The sequence below is a fragment of the Myotis nattereri genome, assembly GCF_964212035.1.
Source record: "Myotis nattereri genome assembly, chromosome: 4".
NCBI lineage: Eukaryota > Metazoa > Chordata > Mammalia > Chiroptera > Vespertilionidae > Myotis > Myotis nattereri.
Genome location: NC_138079.1, coordinates 50,429,120 through 50,454,403, shown reverse-complemented (window position 1 = coordinate 50,454,403; position 25,284 = coordinate 50,429,120). Strand labels below are relative to the sequence as shown.

Here is a 25,284-nt window from a genome sequence, read left to right as displayed (position 1 = left end):
CTGTGCATCAGTTGTCTATTCTGTGTTTGTCATGCACAAACCAAACCCTGAATAAATGTGTTTCATAAAAACTATTCTGATTCCAGACTTGAAATGCATCTTTAGTAAGTACTAACTCATTACTTCTGATTCTTCTTACACTTGCACTATCTAAATGATTCAAATTACAAACGCATGTCTAATAAGGTTCTAGCTTATCATTACTTCCAATTCTTCTTATACTTGCACCATCAAAATATAGCACTTTAAAAAACTTTGATGGCTCACATTTTTGTTGAAGAGAGGATGAGCCAGCTATCTTCTTTGGTCTATAATTAAAAAGACATTTTCATTATTAAATTTATAATCACCAATTAACATAAACAAACTACTAAATCGTTTAATTTCTACATAATCTATTTATTTTCAATCATCTTTGTCTTTGCCTTCAGCATTTGTCCAGTTACAAACTACATCAAATAAATTTGGTATATTAATATCATAAAAAATATATATATGGTCACATGTCATTTTAGCAAACAGGATGTTCCAAATTCTTTTCACAAAAAATATGTAAATACATGCTTTTCAAAGATTAACTACATGAGAATACCATATTTCCTTTTTATCCTTAAAAATGTTGTTTATTCATTGATTCTTGAGCTTGAGAAAATTCACTTAGGATATTATCAAATGAAGACAGTCTGAAGTTTTGTTTATATAATCAATTTCACCATTAGTAACCAGAGAGCTGCTATTTCTGTCTCTTTGCATTCATCTTCTGATTTGTCTAGTAATTGGGAGACACCTTCCTGTCAATTTTCTTCTCTTTGCCATTATGAGCAGAAAAAATTTAAATTCTCAGTTGTATTCTATAAAAGCAAAAACAAAAACAGAACTACAAAGGCAAGAGTCTCTCCATACTTCTTTTATATCTTCTTAAAAATTGCCGAGACCGGTTTGGCTCAGTGGATAGAACGTCGGCCTGCGGACTGAGGGGTCCCGGGTTCGATTCCGGTCAGGGGCATGTACCTGGGTTGCGGGCATATCCCCAGTGGGGGCTGTGCAGGAGGCAGCTGGTCGATGTTTCTCTCTCATCGATGTTTCTGACTCTCTATCTCTCTCCCTTCCTCTCTGTAAAAAATCAATAAAATATATAAAAAAAAAAATTAATGTAATACTTTAGGCAATACAATAGGAAAACTGAAGGGTGATGTAATAGTGATTGATGATTTATTCCAATATTGCATAATCCTTCTATGTAATTTTATCATTCTTCTATTTTTTTTAATATTTTAGTCTTTTTTTTTCAGCATAGTGCGGAGTAATGAATGAAATAATATCTACAATGATGAAACACCAAAATGTTTTAAGGCAGGACAAATAAGATCACTAAGATTCCCAAATGTATTTTAGATTAATAAAAATGTCAAATGAACTGATATGGTAACGCTAATAAAAAATGAGATGTTTTTCAACTTAAGTATCCATTAATAGACAAATGGCTAAAGACAATGTGGCGTATATACAATTCAGCCAAAAGAAAGAAGGAACGGATGAACAGACCTTGAGGACACTGTGCCAAGTGAGATAAGTCAGACAGAAAAAGACCAATACTGTATGGTATCACTTATGTATGAAATTTAAAGAAGCCAAACTCTTAAAAACAGAGAGTAAATAATAGTCAACAGGGGCTGTAATGTGCCTTACAAAGAAAATGCATGCATTAAATGTCTTCCTTCAGGCATGAGTTATAGTGTTGTTGGTTGTAAATGCAATATTAATGAATTAATAGTATTGATTATATTATTAATGAATCAATAAATGTTTTAAATAACATTTTTAAAAAGGTGTTTTTTTGAAAAATTTTTAACTGTCTTGTCCTTTTGAAGATCTCTATGAAAAAAATAAAAGTTACGAATACCAATCATTACATATAGTAAGAACTGCTCAAAAAGAAACTCAAAAATTAAAATAGGGTTACATGGATCCTAATGGTATATATATCAAGAGTTAATAAAACAAATTCCATGTTTTCAGTACAAGACATTATGGCCATATCACAGGTAAATTCATAATTTCCACTGGGCTTTAAGTTCTGAAATGGCTTACAGAACCATCTCCTCTGTCACTCTTATTTCTACAAAAAAATCCCATGGCTCAGGAACCTGAGCTGGGAACCACTGGACCAAAGGATCCCTAAAATTCAATAAAATTCATTGGTGTTTTTCCTTTATTATAAAAATAATAAACTTCATTGTAAAGAAAATACCAATCACTTCTAAAATTCTCCCTGAAAACGTAAACAAGCCTTGAAGACATCACAACATTAAATGTTTATTCTGTGCCCCAGTTCTTTGTGACAAATCTCAGTGCCCCAAGCCACCAGCGACTTGATTATCAGGAATTCTTGTGATATCCTGCCCTATTTGTTTGTTCTAGTCTCTAGTAATTTAGTTTTTTACATTAGTCCATAAGTATCTCTTTCCTAAAGCACGTAGGTGGCAAATGATGGCAGAAGGCTGGTAAAGGTACAGTGATGTAACATTATGTAGAACGTATCTCCCTCTCACAGTTTATTTCCATTCAGTCTGGCCAATTCTTTTTCATTCATGGTGTGTATAGTATATAAACGTGTGTGTGTGTGTGTACATACATATATATATATAATACCATAATAACCTATATAAACATATGTATGCTTATATTTTAAAAACCATTACTTTCAATCATAATTTTTTAAAAAACAGATTACATCAGGAAAGAGAGTTAAATATGAAGATTTCAAGGAGAATGTACTTTATTAGTTTAGAAAATCCTATACAAATTTTCTCCTGAATAAAAAAACAGAAGCAAAAGATTCCTGTATTTTTAGATATTTTATTGTGCAGTTATCAAAGATAAAGAGTCTCTTAAAAAAAAAAAAAAATCAAGAGCATCTTTATCCAGGTACAAACCAACCACTCCCAGAAACCAGCAACGAAATTATGTTCTTCATGTGCCTGTCTAAAAGACTTGCATGAATACTTTAATGACATGACACACTTTTAAATTAGACATGTGCTTTAATACCAAGCACATTTACTTAAATAAATTTGTTTTGCAGTCTAGAGAAAAGACTAATTTTAAAAATATATATATTTTTATTGATTTCAGAGAGGAAGAGAGAGGAAGAGATAGAAACATCAATGATAGGAGAGAATCATTGATTGGTTGCCTCCTGCACACCCCCTACTGGGGATTGAGCCTGCAACCTGGGCATGCGCCCTGACCAGGGATCAAAACCTGACCTTCTGGTCCATAGGTCTAGGCCAGGGGTGGGCAAACTTTTTGACTCAAGGGCCACAATGGGTTCTTAAACTGGACCCGAGGGCCGGAACAAAAGCATGGATGGAGTGTTTGTGTGAACTAATATAAATTCAAAGTAAACACCATTACGTAAAAGGGTAGGGTCTTTTTTTTCTTTAGTTTTATTCATTTCAAACAGGCCGGATCCGGCCCGCGGGCCATAGTTTGCCCACGGCTGGTCTAGGCTCAACAACTTAGCCATGCTGGCTGAGCAAAAAAGACTAATTTTTGAAAAGATTCAAGTATACCCTACATTGTTATTTTTCTAATAAGAATGAATATTTATTAGTTCACTTAGTGTTACTTTTTAAAATCTTTAATGTGAGAGCTTTAATTTCATTTTCAATTCAAAGAAATAAAAGTATGCAACATAATCATGAAAGTTAAAAAGTTCAGTATGTTGAAGTAAAAAAATTCAGTATTTTTTAAGTAAAATTATCTCTTTCTTATCAAACCATTATGTAACTTCAAGCAGTTATATTTTGAAAAATTAAATGAACCTGTCTATAAGGCTTCTTATAATTACAAGCACATATAATATTACTTGACAAGACTTCCTTTTGACTCTTAGCCAATTCTAGCTTCCAGAGAGAGGGGAAAATGGAATGCATTTTTATTACTAATGGAATATGATGATACTATATGAATTTCTCATGTTTTAATGATGTTGTTTTGAAAACTCAAGAATGATATTGATCTCTCTAATTTCACCATTCAAGGGCAGAAACTGAAAATCAATATGGATCTACTCTGCTAAATAAGCACTCGGAAATGGGTTCCCTGCTTCGAAAAGCACTTCCCACTTCCAGTGTGAGACTGTCAAACCTTCTCCAACTCAATCTTCTCTCTGACCTTAGCATAACCAATGAATATGTGTTTTGTATTCTATTATATCTGATGCATAAATAACAAGCCAAAATACAGTTAAGGCGTTTAAAATTTTTAACCAAAATATGAAATAATCTGAGGCCTGCATATAGACTTATGTATAAGGATAGTAACCATGGCATTATATATGAGAAAAAAAATTAGAAACAACCTTAAATCTAACAGTAGGAAATTAGTTACAATTAATGTTATATCCACAATGAAATACCATGTAGTCGTTAAAAATCATATTTTCTAAGAATACTAAGGATAAGCAAAAATGCTAATAATATGCTGAGTAAAACAGGGAGATACAAAGTAACATGAGTCCAATTTTATAAAAAGAATACAGCCCTAACTGGTTTGGCTCAGTGGATAGAGCGTCGGCCTGCAGACTGAAAGGTCTCAGAATACACATGTAGCCCTAGCTGGTTTGCTCAGAATTTAGAGCGTCGGCCCTCGGACTGAATGGTCTAGTGTTTGAGTACAGTCAAGGGCATGTACCCCTGGGTTGCAGGCTGGATCCCCTGCCCTAGTCAGGGAGTGTGCAGGAAGCAACCAATCTACATCTCTCTCTCACACTGATGTTTCTCTCTCTGTCTCTCCCCTTCCCTTCCACTCTCTCTAAAAATCATACAATGGGTGAGGATTAACAACAACAACAAAGAATACACATACGGAAGAAAATTTCTGGACTGTACTAGAAAATATTTTAATCTAGACATAAACATTATAGATGAGTTTCACTTTTTAAGTATGTTTTGTTTTTCATAATTTTTACTGAACACATAAAACTACTGTGAAAGGTAATTCCACAAATAAAATATCAAAATTTTTAATATATATTTTCTGTTAAATCAACATAAATACACTTTTTCAAGGTAGGATAATTCCTGACTAAATTGAATCAGTCAGTACTGAATGATCATATATCTTGTGCCAAAGCATTGTTTCATCTGTACGCACTGAGCCACAAAACCGCAGTCCAATACGCACCTTGCTTTTCTTCAGGTGTTTCTATAAAGTAAGGCATTCTTTTCACAGTTTCTCTCAACTCCTGTTTTAAGGCCAGCATATAATCTTCACCCTCTCCTGTTTTCAGTGGCACTGGTTTATAATCTGTATCCTGTTTAAGTTAAGAACAATGATTTTTTAAAATAAATATCTTAATATCCCTTTTGCCTACATTCTGGAAAAATGTCAGTTTTATTGAAAAACTACATTTTGTAGGCAATAAGCTTTACAATCAACTTAAAAGATGTTGAGTTTTTGTAATCTATTTAACCTTTTAGCCCATTTGCTCTTATTTTAGAGGTAGGAAAGATGGTTAATTTTTCTACTGGCCCTAATTTTCCTGATGACAAAATAACCATTTTGCTATATAGTTTGTTTACTGCGATTTCATATTTTAAAGATCAAGGCACCCAAATGAGAGTAACTGCTATCATTTTCTATTAACCTCAACAGTGGTGGTAGTATTGGTTGGAGCAGTAGCATAAAAAAAGTAATAGTAGCAGCTATCATTTAGCAAGTGTTTGCTAGGACTAGGATGTACTCAATATTCAACATCTGTGATCTCATTTAAAGTGTCATCAATATTTCCCATTTTACAGTGAAGGAACTGAAGAAGTGAACAATCTGTAAACCCACAGAACATGTAAAGCAGGAGTTTGAAATTACATCTTCAATTTTTAAAAGTTACATGCACACACACATATTCATAAAAAAGTAGATCCTCAGGGCATATAGTAAAGACATTTCTGGTTTCAGAGGCTAAGTGTAGGATACATTTTCAAAATGTTACTCCAAATTTATCCATTAATTCTACAACTATTTATTGAGTGCCTACTATAAGCCAGACATGGTTAGACAAAAGGATATACCATGAAGACTAGTCAAAGTTCTTCCCCTCAGGAAGCTTACATTCTAGGGGAGAAAAACACAATAAAATAAGTAAACAAATGAGTTAATATGTAATTTTGGGTAGTGATAAGTGCTATGAAAAAAAATGAAGCTGGGTAGAGGAAAAGGTGACTGACAGTCCATGGAGGTTGGAGGTGGCTATTCTACACAGGATAAGCATGCATGACCTCTTGGGGAAATCCCATTTGAGCAGAGAGCTAGATAAAATTAGGAAGCCATCTATGCAAAGACTTTGGGAACAGATGGCTCCAGCCAGAGAAACCAGCAGAGGAAAATGTCTGAAGGAACAAGGAGGCCAGGAAGGCTAGGGAGAGAGAATAGTGTGGTAGGAAAAGGGTCAGAGAGACATCAAAAAGGCCAGATCAGATCAGAGAACCAAGATGACGGCATAGGTTAACGCCAGAGTTTGCTGCCTTGAACAACTACTTCAAAAGTGAAACTAAAAAACGGAAGGGACATCACCCAGAACCACAGGAACGCTGGCTGAGTGGAAGTCCTACAACTAGGAGGAAAGAGAAACGCATACGGACACTCAGAGGAGGCGCAGTGCTGAAGCCAAATTCTGAGGTGCGGAGTGCGCGGAGCGGGCTGGCGGCGGAGGGCGCGGTTGGTGTTTTCAATCGGGAGGGAGTCGCAGACTCTGAGCTCCAGATACGGGCGAGTCTTGAGGGACCCAGACTCAAACGGGAGAAGCGGGACTGCCTGGCTTCGGTCAGAGCGAGTGCAGCTTTCTCTCCGAGCTTTGCAGCGGGTGCTGGGACTCAGAGAGGCAGAGCCCCTGGGGACAGGACTGAGAGCCACCATAACTGCTCTCTCCGGCCCACCCTGTTGATTCTGTGCGACCCGCCCTGCCCAAGCCCTGCACAGAGGCATTTGCCGGATAGCCTCAGGCAAACGCCAGATTAGCACCTCCCCAGAGGACAGAAGTTCTCTCACTGCAGACACAGCTGATTCTCATAGCCACTTGGCCTGGAGGTCAAACCCTCCCTGGTATTAGCTACAACAATCAAGGTTTAACTATAAGACTGCGCACAAAGACCACTAGGGGGTGCACCAAGAAAGCATAACAAAATGCGGAGACAAAGAAACAGGACAAAATTGTCAATGGAAGATATAGAGTTCAGAACCACACTTTTAAGGTCTCTCAAGAACTGTTTAGAAGCCGCCGATAAACTTAATGAGATCTACAAGAAAACTAATGAGACCCTCAATGTTATATTGGGGAACCAACTAGAAATTAAGCATACACGGACTGAAATAACGAATATTATACAGACTCCCAACAGCAGACCAGAGGAGCGCAAGAATCAAGTCAATGATTTGAAATGCGAGGAAGCAAAAAACACCCAACCGGAGGGGCGGAATGAAAAAAGAATCCAAAAATGCGAGGATAGTGTAAGGAGCCTCTGGGACAGCTTCAAGCGTACCAACATCAGATATAGGGGTGCCAGAAGATGAGAGAGAGCAAGATATTGAAAACCTATTTGAAGAAATAATGACAGAAAACTTCCCCCACCTGGTGAAAGAAATGGACTTACAGGTCCAAGAAGCGCGGAGAACCCCAAACAAAAGGAATCCAAAGAGGACCACACCAAGACACATCATCATTAAAATGCCAAGAGCAAAAGATAAAGAGAGAATCTTAAAAACAGCAAGAGAAAGAAACTCAGTTACCTACAAGGGAATACTCATACGACTGTCAGCGGATTTCTCAACAGAAACTTTGCAGGCCAGAAGGGAGTGGCAAGAAATATTCAAAGTGATGAATACCAAGAACCTACAACCAAGATTACTTTATCCAGCAAAGCTATCATTCAGAATTGAAGGTCAGATAAAGAGCTTCACAGATAAGGAAAAGCTAAAGGAGTTCATCACCACCAAACCAGGATTATATGAAATGCTGAAAGGTATCCTTTAAGAAGAGGAAGAGGAAGAAAAAGGTAAAGATACAAATTATGAACAACAAATACGCATCTATCAACAAATGAATCTAAGAATCAAGTGAATAAATAATCTGATGAACAGAATGAACTGGTGATTATAATAGAATCAGGGACATAGAAAGGGAATGGACTGACTATTCTTGGGGGCGAAAGGGGTGTGGGAGATGCGGGAAGAGACTGGACAAAAATTGTGCACCTATGGATGAGGACAGTGGGTGGGGAGTGAGGGCGGAGGGTGGGGCGGGAACTGGGAGGAGGGGAGTTATGGGGGGGAAAAAAGAGGAACAAATGTAATAATCTGAACAATAAAAATTTAATAAAAAAAAAAAAAAAAAAAAAGGCCAGATTCAGACAGCCTCTTAGCCAGTAGTAAGGAACTCCAGTTTTATTCCATGTATAAAACAACAGTGTATACTAATAGCTCTAGTGTTTAGAAGTAATCCCACACATGGACAAGAGCCTTGTTTTAAAAGAAATAAGCATAAAGTGGCATTATACCTATATCTGAGATATTTATGTTTGTTTTTTTGGTTGTAGTGAATACAGGGAAGGCAAAAAACATCAAGAGCAAAAAGTAGAGACTCCTTATGTGAGATGTCTAGATCCCCAGATAAACGTGCCCAGGTCCTCTACTACCATACATCTTTCAACAAGAACTTTTCCTTTTGGAATAGGAAAAAGATTCCAGGAAGGTGTATCTGGTTATTTATGATTTTTTTCATTGTTTTATACTGCAAAACATGCACATCTGGAAATGTAAGCTTACTTTTTAGACTAACTATAAAGTGAAAGCATTAGATATTATGCCCATTAAGCCTGCAGCATACCCATTAGATTTAAAAGCAACACTACATGTAATAGAAGCACTTACCATTTGAGAAACAGTAACAAAATTTAAATTTGCTTTAATAAAATAGCGAGATAAGCAAAAGAAAAAGTTCAGTGGGGGAAAAAAAGGCCAAATGGTAAAGTAGGGAGCAAAATTAAATTCTATAGATGCAAGGTGAAAAGAAAATCATTAAGTCAAAGTCTGGCAGAATGAGAACTGTGGACCACAGTAAAACCTTTGCTTTTAAAAAATATTATTTAATAATATAACATATCAATAACAGCAACCTAAGATACATGAATTTTAAAAAATATTTCTTAGTTCACACAGGACTGAATATATTCATGGAAATGTATGTATATAGTTTTGTTTTCTGTATTTTGAGAAAGCAATCTGAAAACTAGAAAAGGTTCAGGGAAGAACAGTAGAAATATTTAAATCAAAAGTAAGCGAAACATGCTCTTACTTTCTTACACTTAAGGATGTCATAATGATATCGTATATTCAAGTCCTATATAGAATTTTAACTTTCTCTGAAACATGAAAAAGCACACCGTGAGAGTTCATTGTTAATGTACTTACAGGAAATAGTGGCGGTGGTTTCAATGCTACATCAGGTAACCTTTCACCTCTGCTAAATCCAACTGCCTCAATATTGAAGGTATAAGCAGCACGTCCTCTCCCTTTATTCCCAGCCATTGGAACCAGTTATACCAGAAATGTGGGAAAATTCTGAAAATTAAGGAGTAAGATTTACTGGATCATATGAAAAATAAAACCAACATTTTAAAGCAAAATACACTCCACCCCTTAAGTAGCATGGCCAATTTAAACACTTCTGGAAGGCAAAATGTTTAAAGAAATAACCAGGTGATCAACGGATTCCTGAACTCCTCACATCTAGTCATGTTTGACGATGGCCTCAACTACCTCACCCAGGCCCTGGGTGGAGACTGACGCTGGGTCTCCTTCAAGAGGCTGCCCCAACCACTGCACAGTCAGTTGATGCAATTTTCTCCACTCCTCTGTGGTTTGGCAACAAGATCTCTTATCTATGTAAAAGTATGGACAAGGAAAGGTCAGGCTGATGAAGAGAGGACACTGCTTTTTCATTCAACTTGAAGACTATTAGTCATACATACTTTAAATTTGTAAATGGCCCTGGCCTGTTTGGCTCAGTGGACCCATCAGCCCTCAGAAAGAAGGGTTGTGGGTTGGATTCCTGGTCAAGGGCATACTATGGTTGCAAGTTCAATCCCCAGCCCTGATTAGGGCGTATACAGTAGGCAACCAATTGCTGCACCTCTCTCGCATCAATGTTATTCTCTCTCTCTCTCTCTCTCTCTCTCTCTCTCTCTCTCTCTCTCCCTCTCTCTCTCTCTCTCTCTCAAAATCAATGGAAAAATATCCTCATGTGAGGATTAACAACAACAAAAACTTGTAAATGATTATTTCTTTAATCCTAGAATTTGAATGTTAGAAAAGATCCTTGATATCAAGTTCAGTGCTCTCCCTTTAGAAATGGGAATGGGCTCAATAAGACTCTGAAGAGGTCCGTCCAAGCAAAAAACATAAGTTCAGAGAAAACCACCTGAAATTGACATTGTTAAAGGTAGGATAAAACTGTACTCTCTTCAACTATGGGAACAGTAGAGATGTCACAGTACTAAATGCCCTATACTGAATGTCTGAATTGTCTAAAACATGATTACATTATGATGTGACAACTGAGCTGGCACCGCATTCACAGGATTCCTACCCTAAGGATCTTTCACCACAGCTCTGCATTTGACTGTAGTGAAGATTATAATACACACTTTAAATATATATATATATATATATATATATTTTTTTTTTATATTTTATTGATATTTTACAGAGAGGAAGGGAGAGAGATAGAGAGTTAGAAACATCGATCAGCTGCCTCCTGCACATCTCCCACTGGGGATATGCCCACAACCCAGGTACATGCCCTTGACCGGAATCGAACCTGGGACCTTTCAGTCCACAGGCCGACACTCTATCCACTGAGCCAAACCGGTTTCGGCTAAATATATTTTTTAACCTCACCCAAGGATATGTTTGTTTTTTATTGATTTTAGAGAGAGGGAAAATGAGAGAAACATGGATATTAGAGAGAAACATGGACAGGTAGCCTCCCAGGTGGGGATAGAATCTGCAACCTGGGTATGTGCCCCAACCAGGAATCGAACCCTCCACCTTTCAGTGTTAAGAGACAATGCTCCGAGACACACAGGCCAGGGCTAATACACGCTTTTAAAATCACTTTTCCCATTGATAACGTTATCATTCAAGTCTGTAAGCTCAAAAAGCAATATGCCCTCCCATACCAAGTTAAGAGTTCCCTCCCGCTTTTCTCTTGTCATTTACTTACTTATTTTAAAACCCGGCATCATTGTACATACAATGCTTCTCCAACTTGAAGGCACATATGAATTACCTGGATACCTTGTTATATTGCAGATTCTGATTCAGTTGGCCTTGGGCGGGCGTAAGAATCTGCATTTCCAATAAGCCCTCTTGAGATGCTAGTTTACAGACCACACTTGGAGAGCAGCAAGGCTGTACCTTGTCCCATATTTTGGATTTGAATGGTTGTATACATGAGATATGGTTTAACACATTTCTCTATTCCCTGTATCTTCCATAAACAGGTGGACTAGAGGCTTACTTAAATTTGAGTTTGCTTTTTTACAAGGATACTTAAGAGATGCTTGTTTCCTACTGCGTCACATCAGGATGCACGTGAAGTGTCTGTCCTGGTGATGTTCTGGTCAGTGGGTTCAGGTGCTGTCAGTCTGTTTCATCTGGTATAAAGTTCCCCCTAGTTTTGACCTGATGATTTTAGCTGTCATTGATGATCCATTATTCCATTATGGATTGCACTATGGTAATATCACGTTTTGTCATTCTTTCTGTATTTATTAACTGAAATTCTACCAGGAATCAATTCCTCACATCCACTATTTAGTTACTATGAAACAATTCAAATAGGAAAGGTGCTTATTTTAACCACCAAGCTCATTTCAGCTGTCCACACTAAGAGAAGAAAAATATCCAAATGGCCTTGTTTCAACTGCTGAGTCATTAAAGCATATGCTGAGCTTACTGAAGGAAGGTCTCCTAAGTATGCAAATTGCTAAGCAGAAGGGCTCACACCTTCACTCTAAGAAACGAACTGTGGGAGCCCGGTAGATACGGCCGAGACTCCGAGGTAGAATTCCAATCCAGGATTTGCCACAAGGACAATTGTAGGCAATGTCTTCCAAACCTGCCTGACCATGAGAACTGCCTGAAGACATATTAAACAGAGTCCCAAGTGATCCTCAAGACCTCAAACCCACTGCGCCAGGGTCTCTGGGGGTGGGCCTTGGGAAGCAGTTGGAAAACTCTCCCTAAAAAGGGAATCTATTAGCTACCACTGTTTGATGGGATATCCCTTGAGAAATATCCAACTCTGCTGCCTCTAAACTTGTTTTTATCAAGCAACCTTAAGTGCTATCTTTAGTGAATGTACTGCCCTTGTCAGAGAAAAATCAGTCCTTGTTCTTGAGACGCCCTTAATAATCACATAGCATTCTGGCCTATAAATCCATCTCTTTTTAGTTTGGTTATCATGAGTCAGTCAGTTCTCCTATACCTGGGGAAACTGCTAATTTCATTTTTCCTTCTCTTGCAGAGCTGAGAGGCAGTCCCTTGGCTCTGGCAACTAACTCATGGGAAAAATAGCTTACAAGTAATGCCTAAGCAGCACTCTTTAAAATCCTTTAAGTTGACTTAACAATTGCTTTGTTTCTTTTTCAAATCTTTCTCGAACAAAAGGATTTTTAAACCAGCTTTCCCCATTTTCTCATTATCCAAGTCTTACTTTACTTCATTTGGCCAATTTCATTGAGTCATTCACTCAACCAATATTGAGCATCCCAGGCACAGTGGCAGGAACCAGACAGCACTGAACAAAACCGGTTGCTGCCCTCAAGTCTTACATTTCAATGGAGGAAAAAACACAAAGACGTAAATAAATATGTAACATAATATTATCTGTTCTTTATGTGTCCCCTCCAAAAGGATGTTGAAGTCCTAACTGCTGATAACTTGAATGTGACTTTCCTTATCTTAATATATAAAGAGCTAATATGCAAATTAGGCCGGGACGCCGGAACAGGATGACTAGACAGGAGGTGGTTGCGCACGCAGGTGAGGCCCAGAAGGAGACAGAGACAGGGACAGAGGAGCCTGCCCCAGCCAGTGCAGCAGCTCCGGCAGCCCGGAGTGGACACAGGCAGAGGGGTTGGGGGCGGGAGGGCCTGGGGCTGGCCGAGCCACTGTGCCGGCCTGGGCAGCCCCGGAGCGGATACAGGCAGAGGGGACCTGGGGCAGAAGTCAGGCGTGGACCTGGCCGCCCACAGCACCAGTCAGGCGCGGGTCCTGGCCACCTGCGGTGGCGGCCTGGCCTGACTTGCACGGCGGCCCACGGGGTGCCTCCTCGCGCGATTTCAATTGTGTACTAGATTTCAATCTAGTCCTATATAATAAAAGGCAAATATGCAAATTGACCAAACGGCGGAACTGGTCACTATGATGCGCACTAACCACCAGGGAGCAGACGCTCAACACAGGAGCTGCCCCCTGGTGGTCAGTGTGCTCCTACAGGGGGAGCGCCACTCAGCCAGAAGCCAGGCTCATGGCTGGCAAGCACAGCTGCAGTGGTGGGAGACTCTCTCACCTCTGTGGCAGCGCTAAGGATGTCCAACTGGGAGAGGGCGCAGGCTGGGCTGAGGGTCCCCCCTTCCCCCGCACCCAGCTCCAGTGCACAAATTTCGTGCACTGGGCCTCTAGTTTGGAAATAAAATCTTTGCAGGTGTAATCAAATTAAGGTGAGATCATACTGAACTAGTGTGGGTCCTCTTCCAATTACTGGCATCCTTATAAGAGGGAAATCTGGACACACAAAAAGATACACATAGGAAAAACACCATGTAAAGGTAGAGACAGAGATAGGCAGTACTGCAGCTGCAAGCCAGCAAACACCAGAAGCTAGGAGAGAGGTACAGAACAGACACTCACTCCCTCAAGCCTCCAAAAGGAACAAACCCTGCCAACACTTTGATTTCAGACTTCTGGCCTCCAGAACCATGAGAGAATAAATTTCTGTTGTTTTAAGCCATCCAATTTGTGGTAATGTGTTGTGGCAGCCCTTGAAAGTCAGTACAACTCTAAAAAATAAAAACCATGGTAAAGGGATACAGAATAACAAAGGAGTGTGTAGTGGCTTTTTCATCATACAAGGAAGGTCTTTCTGTGGAGGATAAATCTGAACAGTGTGCTGGAGAAGGCCCATGAGCCAGCTGGAGGGATGGGGTAGAGATAATTAGAGAGAGAAGTAACAGCAAGTACAGGGGAGGGGAAGCCACAAGCTGGGAGTGTGTGAGGAACAAGAAGCCCATCCCCCTGGCCACTGTGTGGCTCAGAACATCATCCTGAACACCAAAAGCTGGTGGGGATGGCGGGTTCGATTCCCAGTCAGGGCACATACCTAGGTTGCAAGTTTGATCCTGGTCAGGGTGTGTGTGGGAGGCAATAGATTTGTTTCTCTCTCACATCAATATTTCTCTCTCCCTTCTCTCTCTCTCTCTCTCTCTCTCTCTCTCTCTCTCTCTCTCTCCCTTCCTCTCTCTAAAATCAATGGGGGCTGGGGGGGGGGGGGCGGGGAGAACAAGCCCATGTAGTTGGTGAGTAGCAAGAAGAGGTGGTCCAATCTTGTGGAGCCCTGTGAGAGCTGTAGTAAGGGGTTTGGCTTCTATCTTAACTTGTGATGGAACTACACTCACGAAAATGCTGAAATGCAAAGGTCCTAATGGTCCCCAATGGCAAAATCCACTAACCTTTTGTCTTTGTTCATGCTCTTGGACTTCCAAAGCACACAGCTCATTACTGCCTCCTCTCTACGGAAATTCTCATTCGTGGGCTCTAATAAAACTCCAGGTTCTTCTACCCCACTGATCATTTTATTGGTCGATTTCTCTTCTTAAACCCCCTAAAAATAAATGTCTTAAGGTTTAATCTTTGGTCTTCTGCTGTTTTTTGGTTTTTTTTGGTCTTCAGAAAATTCTCCGATTCTTGGGGTTTGGGGACCTTGCCCACAGCATTACCTCCAGCACTAATGCACTAATAACCTCAGTTTCAGCACATGCACTTACAACTCAAAGAATATTTGGATAACACCTTAAACTTAACATACTGAGATAATCTTCCCTCTACACAAGCTAACTTGTCTTTTATGTATAAGATCCCTGTTTCTATCCATTGTATATTATTTCCCCAGTCACCAATATTTGAAGATTTCGAGTGAGTCAGTATCAACTTCTCATTCTGTTCCACCCCTCCTATCAAATCATACATCTAATTCTTCCTTCAAAATGTCTCTGCCTTTTCATTTCTTCTACCATAATCCAGCTCAGTCCTTTCCCACCTCATTTTTTAACTGCAAATTTTGTGGTATCCTGTGTTCTTCCTGTTTAATTTATCCTTCCATATTATTCAACAGTTTTTATTCATATATGTAAAGCCTAGTTCTGATTATGCTCCTCTCTTCTTCTTCCCTCTTGGCCAGAGAATTAAATCCAAACTACCTAAGTATTCAAAACCCTTTGAAGATGGCTGCACCTACCCTGCTGACTCAGTCTTCTGTAATCATGCCTTAATTACCATTCTCTCCACTGCAACTTCCTCCCTCTTCCTCCCTGACTGGCTGCATCTGTTTTCACCTTAAGATCCAGTTTCAGTCCCTCAACATCCACAAGAGTCATTTCATCCCACCTTACTCTTGGAAAGATCCTCCAGCATTTTTATTTTTTATTTTTTTGCAGGGGGAGAAAAAAGGGAAGCCCAGTCAGATTGGGGGGATGTGGGGGTCCCTGCCCTGCGGTGCCGGGTCCCAGGCCCCGCTCACCGTTGCTGCAGGTGGGTTGGCGACGCACCAGGCCCCCAGCTGAGTGAGAACCACCTTACAGCTCAGGCAGTTCTCGTGGCACCTGACTAGGAATTGAACCAGGACCTCCTGGTTCAGAGGTCGGTGCTCTAACCACTGAACAACACCAGCCAGGGCTGCAATATATTTTTTTTTCCTGCCCTGCCGCCCCCTCCTCACCCCATGCCTGTCTCCAAGACCTGAAACTGAGAGCCACCATCAGGCGGTCAGTGTAGTGGCAGTGGGGCTGCTGTAGCACTGGAATGGAACCCGTTAGCCACAGCACGGCCAGCAGGTCACGAACAGTGCTTCCTCCTGCATTTTTAAAACTTGAGGTGATACATATTGGTACACAACTTAATTCTGGAAGAAATATAGACATGCCCCTTTTGGGAAATGGGCCTTTTCCAAAGGGAAGGAGTTTCACTTATGTTTTTTGTTTGTTTCTTCAACTGTATTAACAGGAGAGAATTTACCCCCCCCCCCCACACACACACACACACACTGCCTTCCCTCAAATTCTTGAGAACCCAGATCATGACTTTCTTCACACATCTAGCTCAGGGACTTGCACATAGGATAGCCCTGAACAGAGTGGAAAAATTCCAACTAGGTTAGGAAAATACTAAAAAAAGGCTGCATCCCCACCAAAAGCTTTAGGAGGATAGGGAAGAAGAGCACGCCTATCCTTGTATGAAGGCTTATTAGTAGATGCCACAATAAGGGTTTTCATAATTATCTCTTAAAATGCTGTCTCATGGGTCTCCAATTTTCCCTGGCTGACTCTGGAGGTTAGTCAAGTTCTCAAGAGAATTTCTGAAGACAAAATGGATGTTTCGATAGCTGGGAGGTGCGGGGGTGGGGGGTGGGGGGGGAGTGACCTCGTGTTAATGGTGGGAGTGATATTTGTGGCTGGCAGGGCTACACCCAGTTATTATCCACTTTTTCTGTCCTCGCTAAGTGTGGCTGCCTGCACTTTCCTTAGTTGAACCTTTCTACCAACTTCCTTTGCCCTCTTTCAAGAGTGAACAAACTAACAAAACCAAAAAAAAAAAGGAGGGTGAGGGAAGATTTATTTATTTATTTATTTATTTATCTATTTATTTATTTATTTTTGGAAGAGAAGAAAACCCTTATCAACAGCCCCTTTCCCCAAGATACAGGATAAAATGCCTACAGTGAAGAAAAGTCTGCGGCAATGATTCGAGCCTGAATCAATCGCATAGTCATCGGATTTGAAAACCTACCATCAGTCAGAGCATTAAATTCCTCTCTCACTCATGGCAAACAGTCCCAGGAAGAGGAGACGACTTTAAAAGATTCCGAAGGGGCGAGAGGTAAAGCTCTCTCTCAACAACCCTCAACGCAGAGGCGCTTTCATGAGCCTCCACCCCTGCCTTTCCCCCCTCCTTCCCCCACGTGCCCGGTGGACGCCTTTCCTCCCTCCCCATCCCCATCCCCCCGAGTCCTCAGTAGTTTGTTACCTGCTCCCGAGGATCGAGGCTCGGGCAGAAGCGTGCAGCCGCAGCGCCGGCCAGCAAAGAGCCGACGCGGACACGAGGCGCCTCCGCTCCGACGAGGGTTCCGGGGCCGAACCAGCCTCCACGCGGCTGGGAGCCGAGTTCCCAGCCCCTCCAGGTAGCCCCGCCCACTCCCCTAGACCCCGCCCACCGGGCTAAGTCTTTTAGCCCTTGGAGGGCGCCGTAGTCGGCCCACGCCGGGCCCGACCCTTCCCGCGCCGGCTGCAAGTGCGCACCGCAGAACCGGCGGTGGGCGGGCCCGGCGCCTCCCGCGTCTCGCTGGGGGCTCCGCAGTCGGGGCCTCGGCGGGGGACGTGTCGCTCTCTAACCTCCCGCAGGCTCGGCGGCCCTGGCGTTCACGCCCCCTCGCGCTGCGGCTGCGGAGGCTGCCATCGCTCTAGCGCCACGGTGCGGCCGAGCAGCCCCTGCTCTCTGCGGACCCGGCCGGAGTGCGGTGGGCGCTCTAGGCGGCGGCTCCGCGCCTCCCCCCTGCTCCCAGCTCTCCCCCCGCACCCCTCGCTCCCTGCGCCAGCCTCCTCCCGGCCCCCTCCTCGCTCTGAGCCTCCTCCCGAGCTGCGGGCAGATCGGATCGCCCCACTCCGCCCAGAGCCTCGAGTCTGGACCGCCGGCGGGAGGCACACACGCCCACACCCACACCCGCTCGGCCCGGCCGCTCCCCTGCCCAGCATGTCGGCGCTCGAATGGTACGCCCACAAGTCCCTGGGCGACGGCATCTTCTGGATTCAGGAACGTTTCTACGAGTCGGGCAACCGCGCCAACATCTGGCTGGTGCGCGGCTCGGAGCAGGACGTGGTGATCGACACGGGCCTGGGGCTGCGCAGCCTGCCGGAGTACCTGCACTCCGCCGGCCTCCTGCAGGACGGCGGCGCCCGGGAGGACGCGGCGTGCAGGCCGTTGCTGGCCGTGGCCACCCACGTGCACTTCGACCACTCGGGCGGCCTTTACCAGTTTGACCGGGTGGCCGTGCACCATGCCGAGGCCGAGGCCCTGGCTCGCGGAGACAACTTCGAGACGGTGACCTGGCTGTCCGACAGCGAGGTGGTGCGGGCGCCCAGCCCCGGCTGGAGGGCCCGGCAGTTCCGAGTGCAGGCGGTGCAGCCCAGCCTCATCCTGCAGGATGGTAATGGGCCCTCGCGGGCGCGCGCGTTCTCCGTCAGGGAGGGGGTTGGGGAGAAACTGCCCGAGGGATGGATGCATGCCGCCGAGGTGCAGGACTGCTAGGGGCTTGTCACGTCGCAGAAACGCCACTCGTGTTTCTCCCGTCCCCGAGTTCCAGCCCACTCTACCGGAGCCTTCCCTACCGGAGACCAGCCTTGGCGCCGAGTAGCAGTGCTGAGCACTCAGTGAAGGCCGGCCCCACCCCCTAGTCCGTGTCTTGTGTAAGATACGGTAGCGCGGCACTTGTGATGGGAAATTTTCCGTTCTTTCCCCGAAGACCTGTCTGACATTTTCAGGCGCTTTTCCAGCGAGAAGACTTGAAGAATGACACCTCACAGAGTGCAAGTCATGCTCTGTGCTTTTGAGAGCTGCTGACTTCATCTGCTCGGTGACCATCGGCTATGAGAAATGCCCACCTGTAGGCTTAGAAAACCTCTAGAGAACTGTGCTTCCAATCTGCTCCTGCAGCCCTATCTTCCTGATAGATTTCTGTTCTTGATGGTGCCTCCCGAGAGAGAAATCTTGGTAGGGTACACAAGACGTAGACTATGTCTTGAGTCTACGCTATGACAGATATCCTGTCTGGTTGAAAGCAAGGCCTGAGAAAGATGAAGAAGGAGGTTATTTCCGGTGGTAGTGGACTAATGTGTAGATACCCTTGGGCCTCTGTGAAAGGTAGGATAGGGTTCAGAGAGAAACTAATGGAATGAAATAAGAGTAGGACCCCAGTCTTCCCAAATCCATGCAGGCACTTAAATAATTGAGGTAATTAGACACAGCAGTACCATTTGTATATTAATTTCCTTTATTCTTTTTAGAATATTTTGTTGACTGCATTTGAAGCAACACATTTGAAGTGAGCCAGCGGACACCCAGTTAAATGGCATGCCTAGAGTGACAGAGCAAGACAGTGGCAACAGTTAGGATTTGAACCAAGGCACCACAGCTCAAAGCATGCTGTTCATACATAAATCCTACTCCATAAATATATTATGGTAATTCTGAGTAGAATGTGAAATCCTCTCCTTTCCATTCTATTCTTGAAACCATTTTAATTTCCACTTTAATTTATTAAAACATCCTTCGATGAGGTAAAAAAAATCAAGTTGCTACAATACAATAAGGCTCATTTTAAGACCGGCCAATATGACAAATAATGAAATATTTTACAAAAATAATTTTGTCTTGCAGATGAGATCCTGATCACTTGAAATATAAAACATAGAAAGCACGATTCTAGACCTTCCACCCCACCCAAAAAGTCCTTTCATTAAAAATTTAAATCTAAATATAAAGAAAACTGGTTTAGATGGTAGTCTTATATTACCTAACAACTTGAGATGAAAGTAAGGTACATTTAATGTAAATTTAATGTCCTTTTACATTATTGTATATTTAATGTAAATTTAACATAAATTTACATTAAATGTACTTTTAACTACTATATAGCTTGATAAAATTGATACTTTTACTAGTAAAGGTAAGATTTCCATATAGTTGATGGGTATTCAGACTAAATTTTTTCTGGCATCCAGACCAAAAAATGTTGACATTAGTATTTAAAATCTATTTAAATTGTTTAAATGAATAAATTACTTTAGATTTCCATTTGCTCTCTGCCAGCAATCAATGGTGAAAGAGTGGTAGAATAACTGTTTCACAGATAAATAGTCCAGGTAGGCCTGACTATCCCATGCATACAGCCACTTTGGCAAAGAGCTGGGATTAGAATCCAGGTTTACTAAATACCAGTTATAACTTTATAATTATAATTAAAGTATTTCAGAGCTGCAAGGGGCCTGTAAGCTACCTGTGTGGTATTTTAAGCCTTTGAAGGTCTGAAAAGAAAGTTTGATATTTACCAAACACTTTGAAGGTGATCATACTGTGTTTTTTGTTTTGTTTTGTTGTTAGGAGCTGAATGCTTCACCCTCTCAAGTAGTATCTAATTTCCTCTTTTCTGGGGAATATTAATTTCCTGTCTCTTCTGCCTGGTATGGTCTGCTAACTTGCTATTATCATAATATGGATGCCTGGAAGGAGATATAAAATATTTATATTAAAAGTGCATGCACAGTTATGCACACACATCAACAGCACATACCCAAACAGCACAACTTCTTCATTGCTTTGGTTAGAACATAAGAAAGCTGAAGTCATTATTTTATTACATTTTATTTAAGTGAATTGATGACCACCTGTCTTGGGAAACAAATCCGTACACTGTATTACTAATCCAAAAGCTGACTTGTAAATGAGGGACAAGGAGGACAAGGAGAGATCCTCATACAGTGCACCATCTCTGATGGAAAACAACTCGCCCTACTATTAGTGAAATAGTGTCTTCCTGTAATAAAATAACAATAAATCATAGGTTGATGTAGCACATTCTTCTTGAATGGGTACACATTTTGCCTATTTTTGACAATATTCAAGTGATATGAAGTGCAGGCATTTTGGCTCCTATTATGCACATTTAAACTATTTGCCCAGAGTCACCAACATACAGAATTAGGCAAAAGTAGGTTTATAGTTGATCGTATGGAAAATAATACAATAAATAATAATACAAAAATAAACTGTTTTGCATACTCACAACTGTAAACCTATTTTGGTTTCGAGCAGCTGTTTCAGGTGTACTTAAATCATTTAGGGCCAAAACCGGTTTGGCTCGGTGGATAGAGCGTCAGCCTGCGGACTGAGAGGTCCCAGGTTCGATTCCGGTCAAGGGCATGTACCTGGGTTGCGGGCATATCCCCAGTAGGAGATGTGCAGGAGGCAGCTGATCGATGATTCTCTCTCATCGATGTTTCTAACTCTCTATCTCTCTCCCTTCCTCTCTGTAAAAAATCAATAAAATATATTTAAAAAAAAAAAAGGTTTAAAAAAAAAATCATTTAGGGACAATAAAAAAAAAAGATTCCAGAAAGGTAGCTGATTGAATAAGCACATCTCATTTGACTTCCTTCTAAAACCCCACTAAGACTACTATAAAGGGACCGTGGAATTGTTTCAGATGCTGGAGAGTACTAAATATGATGACTGAGTGAGCAGTTTTATCCTATTCTAGCAATGGGAAATCAAGAGCCAATCCAGTTTGCACTGCAGGAGCCTTAAAAGGAATTAGCAATAGCTGGTACCTAAGTGGAGGCTAAGGGAAGAATACTACTAAAATGAGTAGAATTGGTTGAAAGCCATTTAAGAAGCTGTTAAAACTCTAGAACCCTTCTTAATAAGTGAATGCCCATCCAGTTAGTTTGTTCTCTGGAGAGAGGAAAGCAGAGGGGTTTCATGACTTGAGGGATGGCAAGTACTATTGAGTACAGATGTTCAGAATGGAAAATAGGAAGGATGTGTGTGCATTCCCTCCTAGTTCCCAGACAATGAGAGCCAGGCATTTATCCCCCACCTCCTCCCTCCTAGAAAACTGAAAGAATCGGATCTGAGATATCTGCTCAGACATAGAGGAAAGACTAAGATGCTGATCTCTAAATAATCCTTGGCTTGATCTTTCTGCAGTGAAGCCTATAGGTCACTAGGTCCCATGCATGTGTTTCTAGCAGCCTTTTCATCCCCTACTCTTAAACAGGCAACCAAGCATTATGAAAAATCTGTGAAAATTCTCTAACAAGATCAAATACTAAAACAAATAGCATAAAGCAACTTGGATGGTAGGATTATCGTTAATATCATCAGGGGACTACAGAAAGTATTGCATTCAAGATATCCAAGAGACAACAGGATGCTTTCAAAATAAGCAAGAGACAGAACAACACACATACACCACACACACACAGACAGACACACACACACACACACACACACACACACGAAAAGGGCTCTTGGAATTGAAGACATCCAAAACACTTAGTAGAAGATCCAGAAGATAACACTGAAAAGTTACAAAAAGAGCAGATAGGTAAAATGAAAACGAGGAAAGAACCAGTAAAGGAACAGTTTAGAAAATCCAACGTTGGAATAGTAGCAGCACAGACAAAATAAGGAAAGTGGAGGAAAAGAAAGCACAGCACAGATAATTCCAGAAAATATCCCACAGCTAAGGGATGTAAATTTCCAGATTGAATGAAACCAGAGTTCCAGCAAAATAGATGAAAACACTTCCAACCAAAGGCACCTTACTGTAAAATTTCTGACTACTTGGAATTAAGTTTCCAGAAACTTAAAAAAAAAACAAACCTTATCCTGTAAAGGAATCTGGCCACGCCGAACCGGTTTGGCTCAGTGGATAGAGCCTCAGACTGCGGACTGAAGGAATCTGGCTGTGACTGGAATGCTGGGAAATTTGGGAGTGTCTGATCCCATCTCAGTGTAATTACTGGGATTCAAGACAAGACCAGGCCAGACTCTGCTCCCAGCCCCTCTCCCCATTGATGTGTTTTGTATCACTATAGTTTATTTTTTCTGAAAAGTTTCTACAAATGCAATTATATAATATATAGCTTTTGTGTCTACTATTTGGTATCATGTTTTGGAGATTCATCCATGTTGTATCTATTAATAATTTATTCTTTTCCATTGCCTAGAAATAATCCAGTCAATGGACATGAAATATCTCTTTTGTTTAGGTCTTTTCCCCCTATTATTTATTTTTATTGTTGACAGTATTATAGATGTCTCCCAGTTTCTCCCTTTTTGCCCCCCTCCACCCAATCCTTGCCCCACCCTAGGCCTTCCCCATACTATTATGTGTCCATGGCTTATGCATATATGAAATAAGGTATTTTTAAAATTAAAATAAAACAAATGTCACCCTTCCCAACCTCTTTGAAACCATTTAAATGTTCTTCTGTTCTTTAATTGAAGTCATATATGCAACATGTTTATCTGCAAACTCTGTTTCTATTTATAGGGGATGTAATCAACCTTGGTGACAGACAGCTCACTGTTATGCACATGCCGGGTCACTCCAGGGGCAGTATTTGCTTACATGACAAAGACCGAAAGATTCTCTTCAGTGGAGATGTAGTGTATGATGGATCGCTGATTGACTGGCTCCCATACAGCAGGATAAGTGACTATGTTGGAACCTGTGAACGTCTGATAGAACTAGTGGACAGAGGTCTGGTAGAGAAGGTGCTTCCTGGGCACTTCAACACCTTTGGTGCTGAAAGGCTTTTTCGGTTGGCTTCTAACTATATTGCAAAAGCCGGGATATGTCACAAAGTTTCTACTTTTGCCATGCGATCTCTTGCAAGTTTAGCCCTACGTGTAACAAATTCTAGGACCTCGCCGTAATACCTATTCTAATAACCTATTTAGGTTAATTCTATAAATTAATCCAGTTCACTTTGTGCTGGTTAAAATGATTAATGGTGAGCATTTTAAAAAGTGCTATTATACTACTGTTGTGTATTAGAGGGGGGAAAAAAGTTTGAGAATGAATAAGCCAAAAAAGAAAGTTCTTTGTTTAATTTTTTTCTTTCCTCCAAATAATAAACCTCTTAAGTAAGATTATAATTTCCCAAAGCTGTCATCTTGTAATATTTGCTCTAGAAGTGACATAAAAATATATAGGAAAGCAAGGAGGCATTTTGTAGTAAGAGAACTATCCTTGCCTCCCATTTTGTCTTATTTCCTAGATGACCTAGAAAAAGGGCATGAAGTGTTATGTTTATACTCCAAACTTGATATTTTTAGTATATTATTTAAAAGGAAAGATTCTTGGGTTTAAAATACATTAGAACTCGGTATATACTAAGATTTAGAATGACAGCTAAAACAATTCATTGTTCTGATACAGAATTTTTATACTTCATTTTATTTATTCTTAATGTAATTATCACATACATTATGTGTTGTATTATTTTACTTAAAAAGGTACAATGGAGTTTGTTTTATTGCAAAGCTTTAAATGTAAATTGCAGAGTGCTTCAGTAAAAAGATGTTATATATTGTTGTTTGTTATTATGTGTGTGTAATATTTGTAATCATAAAAGTGAATTTCAAATGTCTGTAATATAACTACAAATTGTTAGCTTTCTCAAAAGGACACTGTCAGGCAAACCTGAAAAATATACACATTGAGAATAATTTTATTATATCCTGTTTTAATGTTAACAGCTATTATAAACAAAATTTTTCTTGTGAAATAGCAGCTTCAATATATGTCATATTTTATAGTATCAAAACAACTATAGAGATCTACAGTATCCTGGTCTGAACCATTCTTTTATTTAACATAACATACACATGTACCACAGAAGACTTTTCAAAATAATGGAAAAATGTGCATTAGATATTGACTTAGAGTGAACTGCCTTTTTAATCCTGATTCACAACACCTATTCCTGTTCAGTATTCTTTGTCCTGAATGAAAGGAAGTTTACATTTGTAAAGTTATAAGAAAGATTATACCACTATTTAGTAAAATGTTTTGGTTTGGTGCTCTTAACTATTAAAAAATCTTTTGGAATAGTTCATGAAGGTTTTCTTGAAAAGTTTTTCACTGCTTTTTTATTATTGACATGTCCAAGACCAAACTGAAATAGCTTTGGAAATCATATTTTCAGTTTTAGGAAGGTCCAGCAATTGATTTCTGAAAAATTATGAAACTTTTCCTGCCCTCCACCCACCCAGGTTCTTTAGTCTTTTAGTCACTCAACACACACATGCACACACCCACATGCATACACACAGTCACATTCATACATGCACAGAATTGTGCTAAACACTGTGGAAGCTTAA

At 40.9% G+C, this 25,284-nt stretch overlaps 2 protein-coding genes across 6 annotated transcripts in view; one reads left to right on the top strand and one right to left on the bottom strand.

The window, feature by feature from the left end:
• Nucleotides 1–18,349, bottom strand: part of POLR3G (RNA polymerase III subunit G) — a 46,121-nt gene extending 27,772 nt beyond the window's left edge. For 3 of the 5 annotated variants that reach the window (XR_013995888.1, XM_081089122.1, XM_081089125.1), the window contains exons 1-2: nt 9,472–9,943; nt 5,191–5,320 (exon numbers count right to left, since the gene is read on the bottom strand). Coding sequence is in view for 4 of the 5 variants with exons in the window: in XM_081089122.1 (XP_080945248.1) it covers nt 5,191–5,320; nt 9,472–9,588 (247 nt within the window). In the remaining variant the exon portion in view is untranslated. Of the gene's footprint in view, nt 1–5,190; nt 5,321–9,471; nt 9,944–17,364; nt 17,917–18,255 lie in introns of those variants that run through there. The other 2 variants (XM_081089123.1, XM_081089124.1) reach the window with 2 other exon arrangements.
• MBLAC2 (metallo-beta-lactamase domain containing 2) lies at nt 17,646–25,012 on the top strand. The gene is made up of 2 exons (XM_081089121.1): nt 17,646–18,541; nt 23,450–25,012. Exons 1-2 carry the CDS (start codon nt 18,088–18,090, stop codon nt 23,833–23,835), a joined length of 840 nt encoding a protein of 279 aa, XP_080945247.1. The 5' UTR covers nt 17,646–18,087; the 3' UTR covers nt 23,836–25,012.
• Nucleotides 25,013–25,284: the final 272 nt, after the last annotated feature.

Excerpts from the sequence above, each read along its gene's own strand:
- MBLAC2 (XM_081089121.1), top strand. The coding sequence starts at position 18,088 with ATGTCGGCGCTCGAATGGTACGCCCACAAGTCCCTGGGCGACGGCATC. Across the intron at positions 18,542-23,449 it reads CAGCCTCATCCTGCAGGATG|GGGATGTAATCAACCTTGGT; the intron begins GTAATGGGCCCT and ends TTCTATTTATAG.